Raw genomic sequence first — 8432 nt, 5'->3', positions numbered from 1 at the left:
CGCGTCCAGCAAAAATATTGGTGTGTGTGTTTTAGTTTTTTATTGTTAAATTAACACGACGTTTCGAATCACATAAACACAGTAAGCCGTTGTAAATTCGCGCAAATAATTATTTTTAATTATTTGTCATTAATACCTATAGATAAAGAGAGAGTGACGAATTTATCCAGCCCGACGACGAATGAATAAACATGTAAACACGTAAACAACTATCGTGTCGGATAACAATGCGCTTTACGTTGAACCTCTGGGTTCGGGCCAACCAATAGGTATCAGTTCAGACATTCTTAGATTTGATTTTTAGATTAAACAATGTTGTTGTGCAAACTGTTATTATTTGTCTTACAGTTTTATTCATTTAGTTTCTAAAAATTAATAACTGTCGTATGCTCGATTTTTCGTTTGAAAATATATAATCAAAAAATCTCTATGAACTTCAAAAGTCAAAAAAGAAACGCGTTTGTCCTGGAAACACAAACCTCTCCATGTTCTTTTACTCTCATTCATATTATTAGTATATTATTGCTATTATTAATAGTTGATACCTACACGACCACTACATGGACGGCAAATGATTAAACTTTCCAGCAAGTCGCTATACTATATTTACGTAGCGACTAGCCGAAAACATCTGATCGCGTCACGGCTTTTTCCCAAATGCGTAAACCACACGCTGACGACTTTCTCTAAATGTGCTAACACAGACACACGGGTCTGTAGCCATCGGGTAAGAGTGTAATTGCCACATTAAGACCTATGTATTACTCCCCTTAGTGGATTTTTGAATTTAAAATGTATTGATTATATTCTTCCGCAACGAAACGCGTAAACAACGTTCTACGCGATAAGATAAAGTATCGTGTAATTTTTAAAATAGTATTACGCTTACGATTTCGTTCATTATAGGTTTTTCTTGGATTCGGAAATTTTTGTTTTACTAATTATCGCCTCTTGGTCAAATAAAATTATGCCTATAAAATGTGATCGATACATGCAAAAATAAAATAAAAATTGTCACAGTTACTAAATTTCAGTATTTCCACTTTCCCAAAATTCAGATTCCCCACCATATTTGGTCTAACCTGGTCCGAGTACGGGCCCCAACGACACGGGATTCACGCTGCGTAGATATCGATCGCAACCGATACAAACATCGCATTACACAGTATATCTAGTTAACTTATCATGTAGCCATGTATATGTAACACTTTGTTATCGTAGGTTTCCGGTATTGCAATTGTACGATGATGATGATATCCAACATCGTTCCTCAACCATCCGGTGATGGAAAAATAATAAGAATAAAAATAAACATTTAAAACGAAATAGATTTTCCTCGAGTGTTCTCCGAGGAGCGCTCGACATCGCGCGACCGTTGTTCATGCATCCACCCGAAACGCGTCATGACGTGCGCTGGAATGTCGGCGCGGTGGGGGTGCAGAGGAGCAGCTAACCGGTCTTAGGACTGACGGATCTCCCCCACACGGGCCGAGCGCGCACAGAGTTATTAAAAGACTTGGCGGGTCAGCGTCGAGTTGCAGTCAAGTCCAAACGCGGCGGACATACGCACACCAATCAATCTATATAACATCCTCCGATATCCTTCGGAGACGGGCCATTTACAAGTGCGTCGCAGGACACTCGCTACAATATACGCGAATTCCGAGGATCATTCGCTTGACCGGTAAGTCAGCCGACGATGTGACGTACAATATATACCTAATACCACTATATAACAAGCAATTAGACAATTGTAGCTAACTCTCAATTTCTACTAAACGATCTTTTTTTTTTTTTTATGCTGACAATTGATAATCACGAATCAAAAGTATTGCGTTTAATGGCAGTCTTTTTCCTGAGTCGCCGAGGGCGACTCGACTGCTTGGGACTATGCTTCATAAATATATTACCGCAGTAACAAATCACTTGATTCGATTCATTTCTTTTAATTCAAAGATAAACGTAATATACTAATATAACGGCACAGTATACTCGTAAGTGGCCCAATAGGCTTTATTATGACGGGTAATTATACCATATTTTTTATTTTTAAAACCCTTCTAGTGTACATTTATTACTTATCAGACATCTTTACTCACTCGATAACATTTTTATAAACAAATTTGGATTTAATTGAAATGAAATAAAGTACAACATTTAGTTCAATCGTTTGATAAACAACAATTTATTTTGTATTATTGTATTTAAATGTATAGTTATTTGATGTTGTATACGTGTATTCTGACAATGCCGTTAATATACTGTCAGATGAAAGATTAATTTGTTAGGTATAAATCTTCTACGGAGATTATTTGAATTTTGAAGTGGCGCTATCGTTATTCTTAACATAAACTAATAAATAAATAATATTGAAAAATGCATGATAAATACACAATAACTAAAACAAATGGTTTGTATTTTATTAAATACAGATAGGTTTTATTCCGATAAAGCTATTTGTACTGTTACTTGTAAATTGTAATTATAAAACTAAATATGTTATAAATGGTTGTTTCGAAATTATAAAAATACTTTGATTAAAAATAAAAATAATTAGATGCATTTATTTTTATTTTTATTATACAAGTTCAGAGACAAATTTTAAGTTTGTTTTTAAGTTTAAAAGCGTTTGATAGATAATCCATTTTTGATAACACCACTTAATATGTATGACACAATGACATGTTATAATAGATATAAATAATGTATTAAATGTATCATTTATCTTTATAAATATTTAAACAATATTAATAATCAGAATGATCAGTGTGACTTATAAAATCAAGGTTGTCACGAAAATGAATTGTCCTTCTTACTTTAAATTTTGAATTTTAGTACAATTATCTACGTGGTGATGTAGGATTATAATATTCTTTAAGCCTTAAGTCTTGTAGACTTAGTCCCTGTCGTTTCAACTGTTTTTCTTTTTTACTGTATCGATTTTTTGCTAGACTACACTACTAAAATCTTATGATACAATGGCATTGAACCAAGTCGGGTTATATGTGCATGACCTTAAACGGTCACCGGGTCGCTGCAGCCTCATAAACAGGTCGGCGATGAACTATTATACGCTCATCTAATGCAAACTACGCAAGTGCAAACATATACTGCGTTTGGCATTATAATGTACCTTAGTACGAAAAAAAATTTCTATTTCTAACATTCAACTATTTTTTATGTTTATTTTTGGTCTATGAATTTAAATTTAAATCGTTAAAAATTGATTTACCTATTTATTTATGTACCTCTGTGTCTACAGGTTTACATTGTAGTATATAATATTACTTATAAAACCAAGTATAGGTAAGACATTTTAATCATCAAAATGTCATAATTTATAGTTTTATTATCATTTTTTATAGTTAGCTATTAATTAAAAATATATAATAACAATACATCTTATAAGTCATAACAAATAAACGAGATGTTTATGAGTTTACTATATTTACATTTTTATTCAACTTAAAGTTTTACATTTATTGAATGTTTACATCCATGACACTAATATTTTTAAGTTAGTTTTAGAATTTATAGTTGAATTCAATTTATATAAGTTAGTAAATAATCAATACATCATAATGAAAATGTTATTAAATTTATTTTAAATATACTATAAACCATTATAGAATAATAGTTTTCAAAGCGATTCAATACGTTTACACTTTTTTTCTTAAATTTGTGCGAAAGTGTATAAAACTATCTTAATCATAACCATTTAAATTGTAGTATATTTATATTATGTATATATATATTTAATGAAGAAAAAAATATTTAAAAGACTCGCTGTTATAAGAATATTACGTATTTTTTTTTTTTATATAACCAATGAATGATGCTAATAAATAATAATTTTGGTTTTTTTTTTCAGAAATGCATATCACTCTGCACTTGGCATTAGCCGCAATAATTGGCTTTGCAGTTTCCGAAGCCCGACAACAGGAACATGACATAGGTAAGATTGTTTTTACAATTATTGAATTATTATTGTAGGTACCAATTTTAACTGATTTTATTAATTTTTTTTTTAAATATTACCGTACATTTCAAAGAAATTTTAATTTTTATCATTAACACAATAATTATGTGGGTTTTTATGATTGCCTCAAACCGTAATATTGTAAAAAGAATGACGATTGTTAATCAATAATAGTAAAATAATTAATGAATTTGTTTTGTTTGTATTACAGCTTATTACATTCATCCATGCCAAAAGTCAGCTCCAAACGTAAACGAATGCTTGACCTATTCAGCCAACCATCTGGCTATGCACTTCCGGAAAGGTGAGTTTTCGTAATGAGATAAACCATCAAGTACTAAAATTATAGGCTATGAGCTATCTGCACGGTTAGTTTACAATTTCGACGAGACTATGGGTGGTGTATTTCGGTCGAAGCGTCGTCTTTTGTAGCACTATAAGTAACGCCGATACATCTGTAACGAGGGCGTTTAATGTGTATTTAAGTGTTTTGAATAGGTAAAAGTGACCAGCGGCGACTTTCTCAAAACTGGACAAATCGTTAGGTACCGGCCGTGATAACGAGAAGTGAAACTCGTACCGGCACGGAATTCGCACGTGAAGAAAACCTCCAAAATGATATGTATAACATATCACGTATTTCGTTTTTACACAGATCGTCCGCGCGTCGACGGGCGTACATATTTTAATCTTTCCGCACAAAAACAGGAAATACAATATACAATATTAGGCCGACGGGTTTCGCACACGGACAACCGTGTCGTCTGTGCTCGTCGTTTATTATACCATGTTTCGCGCTAAAATCACGCGATGCAATAAAATATACCGTACGCGATAGCGACGGTTCGGCGGCGGCGCGTCTTCCGACTAAAAGTATGCGTATAAACGGGCACGATACGTAATGGTGCGTTATGTGCGGGCGAAACGAAAACCGAACTGCCGAAAAACGGCGATAGTACGGTTAACAAGCGTCGGTCCACTGCGGAATTCATCGCACGCGGCGACGGTCTGACGTTTTTTGTCTCTCTCTCTCTAAATTTCGCTCACGTAAAAAATGAGTGTACATCCTCTTGCATGCCGATTAAGTTCTACCGTTCGGCGACCAGACCGCCTAACCGCATATTTTATAACACGCGCGGCATTATAGGTACAGAATATTATATTGTACATATTATACGACGACGACGGTTAGCCAAACGTCATTCGCCATACGTAGGTAGGTTAACCGTGTATATATATATATATAGTATATACGTTATTGGGTCAGAGTTTCCAATCACTGTTTTGTATGTATAGTGTATGTACACTTACGCGACGTACCGTCTGTTATTTGTCCGCAGGAATTCCCGAGCTGGGCATCGAAGAGGTGGAACCCATCGTGATCGACGAAATCAATTTGTCACTGGGCTCCGGCCCGGACGGCTACAGGGCCACGTTCAAAGACATCCAGGCGTACGGCGTCAGCAACCTGACCGTCAACCAAGTCAGGTATACACCCGACTAAAGTCGACCGTTATCTGATCGAAATCAGACGTTTAATATTACTTGTGATATTATTGTAACGCTATACGCGATTTTCACAAACGAGCCAGTGCCAGTGTCAAAGACAAAACAACTATACGTTTTTTATTCGACAATCCGTTCTTAGCGTTCTAAAACGCGGAAAAAATCGGAGCTATTACATAATATTAGTATATTACACGGGAACACCGTGACCGGATGGGATGTTTTATTCGATTCTGAAAACTCGACGTTCAATATTATACTGTATGGTTAACTTTATTACATGATATATCGTATAAGTGATCCATAATTTATTACATCCCGTTGTCACCGTTTCGGATGAACCGAAGTGGAAACAATATATTATTATTATTAGTATAATGACCATAATATCGTCATATTAATCGGTTAGCGCAGATAATGATGCCAATTATTATATTTCTGCGTGTATCGTACTTAATTCGTAGCGTGGACGCGATTTCGTGACGCATATTTCACCGACAAAAACCGTACTCGAATTCAGAGTTGGTATTATTTACGTATTATTCGATCGTCCGACCGTATTCTTATTGCGTATTTCACACAAGTCGTTTTGCAAAACGAGAACGAGACGCTATAATATAGTCGCAACGAATAATCTCTGTTGAAATCGTGCGCAAAACATTTTTTTAGAAACAAATAGTTATACATGTCGTCGTTTACTGATTTACTACTGTAGTATTTTCAACGCTAAAAAAATAAAACATATTCAGTACGATTGGGAACAATATGCACATTATTTTATAGTTATTCTCGGAACATATTGATATAATATCTTCATGACGATTAGTCAATATTCATACATTCCTAAATTATAATCCGAATTAGGCAGTCTGGCAGTTTCTACAGATATCCCGTTTACTTTTAATATTATTTAAAACAATTTCTTTACATCGGGAAATAAAATAATAAACATTTTAATCTTCGAAATACTGATACTATAGCTGGTTGTAGTAGATCTCAATCAAATTCAAAGAGTAATTGTAATATTATAAACATTTTTCGTTTTGTAGATCTGACCTAAATTCACTGCAGTTCCAACTCACCTTCTCGATCCCGAAAATTTCAGCTGTTGCACATTATAGAAGTTCCGGCGTTCTTATTATGGTTCAAGCTACCGGCGGTGGTGAATACTGGGGTGAATACGGTAAGCAAGCAACGCACGGCGAGGGAAATTAATACTTTTATCAAACACACCTACCATTATACCTTATATTGTTTACAGAGGGTGTTAAGGCCAAAGTCTACATCAAGGCCAGTGAAGTAGAACGTAACTCTCAAAAATATTTGCATTTAGAAGATTTGAAAATGGACTTTAGCGTTAAAGACATTCAAATGGGTATCAAGAATGTTCACAACGGAAATGCTGTTTTAGGTAAAAACGATATTTTAATCATAAATTACTTTTTTTTCTGTTCAAATACAGATTAAATTTATAAATACACTGTAACATAAGCGCATAGGTTGCAAAATTAGAACACTCGTTCTGCCGATAGTGCTATATAGCATAATGTATATTTTTTATTTTTTATCAAAAACTGAACAATTTATCGGTCATATGAATGATATATTTATTCTGATAAATGTGAATTAGAAGTTAATATAGTAATAGTATATACATTTGAAGCTAATATATCTACGTGTTATGTACTTATTTTAATAGAAGCCGCGTTGAACTTGTTCATCAATTCAAACTCACAAGAACTGCTCAAGGAAATGAAGCCACACATCAAAAAGAAGCTTATGGCAACCATGAAAACATTTATCGATAACTTATTCAGCAGAGTACCGTATGACAATTGGGTCATCGAATAAAGACTCGGACCCAGCATCCGAAAGGCGTCCGACTGATTGTTACTCCGTGTTAATGTCGTTTTCAATATGAAAACGCTTCTCTTTGCACTTTGAAACGCTCAATGATACGTCGAGTGCAATATAATTTATAATTTATCACATAATATATTTTTGTATAATGTTATTTTAAATATGTATGACCTATAAATAGTGTATAAAAGACACATAAAAAAAAAAAACAAATGCTTGATCTCGTCTACACATTTATTTGTATTATGTATCAACGCGTAAACGTGTCTTGTACGCATTGAATATATCAAGCATTTATTTTCAAACACATTGTGATTCCGCTTTTTTATTTTTGTATATTAATCATTTAATCTTGTACACTTAAAAACAAACTTAATACTTATGCTTAAAACCGATCTGAGTTTATAGCTATATGATTTCAAAATCCGTTAAAATGAATTACGAGCAATTGTTAATTTTTTTTCAATAATTGTTTTTCTTTATTGTATGTTCCTTTTCTTACTATGGCTAAATGAAATAAAATCATTATAAAACACGTATAAACATTTTTTCATTGCATTTTGTGTAAATAAAACACTGTGAATGTAAAATTGTGTTTACTGTCCTACAAAAGACTCAGCTGCTGTACAACTATGTAGCACTTACAATCAGTAATATGTGTTATAAAATAAAATACAAAATCATTTAAAAACGTACGACTGTAGTTAATATATCGCATATTGAATTTTTACGAAATATTAACTATATAAAAATCAATTATTATTATTGTAAAGTATTGTTATATATATATTATAATTGTGTACAAAATTGTTGATAACATTTTCGTCACTGAATTAGAACTCTTGTATAGAACCTTGTTTAAATCCTTAATATTTGATCTCTAATATACTTAAACAGTTTTATATATTTATTATTATATTAGACAGATATTATTATATGTGTAGCTGTATAGATATATTTGATATCTTAGAAATATTTTGAGTATTATAAACGTTATATTTTTATTTGCATATACCTAAATTATTTTATTAATGAATATCTAAAACAAAACGATTACAATGAACGTTCACCTTATTGCAAGAAAATA

The 8432-nt window shown here is 32.8% G+C and overlaps 1 protein-coding gene across 1 annotated transcript; it reads left to right on the top strand.

The window, feature by feature from the left end:
- Positions 1-1525: 1525 nt before the first annotated feature.
- Positions 1526-7880, top strand: LOC113549987 (protein takeout). The gene is made up of 7 exons (XM_026951549.1): positions 1526-1684; positions 3872-3955; positions 4191-4283; positions 5320-5467; positions 6535-6668; positions 6747-6896; positions 7185-7880. Exons 2-7 carry the CDS (start codon positions 3874-3876, stop codon positions 7334-7336), a joined length of 759 nt encoding a protein of 252 aa, XP_026807350.1. The 5' UTR covers positions 1526-1684; positions 3872-3873; the 3' UTR covers positions 7337-7880.
- Positions 7881-8432: the final 552 nt, after the last annotated feature.

The sequence above is a fragment of the Rhopalosiphum maidis genome, chromosome 4, assembly GCF_003676215.2.
Source record: "Rhopalosiphum maidis isolate BTI-1 chromosome 4, ASM367621v3, whole genome shotgun sequence".
Classification (NCBI taxonomy): Eukaryota; Metazoa; Arthropoda; class Insecta; order Hemiptera; family Aphididae; genus Rhopalosiphum; species Rhopalosiphum maidis.
The sequence above is the reverse complement of the archived record's forward strand: the minus strand, read 5'-3'. Positions and strand labels throughout refer to the sequence as shown.

Bases quoted from the DNA above. Each gene is read 5' to 3' on its own strand.
- LOC113549987 (XM_026951549.1), top strand. From the start codon at position 3,874: ATGCATATCACTCTGCACTTGGCATTAGCCGCAATAATTGGCTTTGCA. The intron at 3,956-4,190 runs GTAAGATTGTTT...TTTGTATTACAG, and splicing joins ACAACAGGAACATGACATAG to CTTATTACATTCATCCATGC. The intron at 4,284-5,319 runs GTGAGTTTTCGT...ATTTGTCCGCAG, and splicing joins GGCTATGCACTTCCGGAAAG to GAATTCCCGAGCTGGGCATC.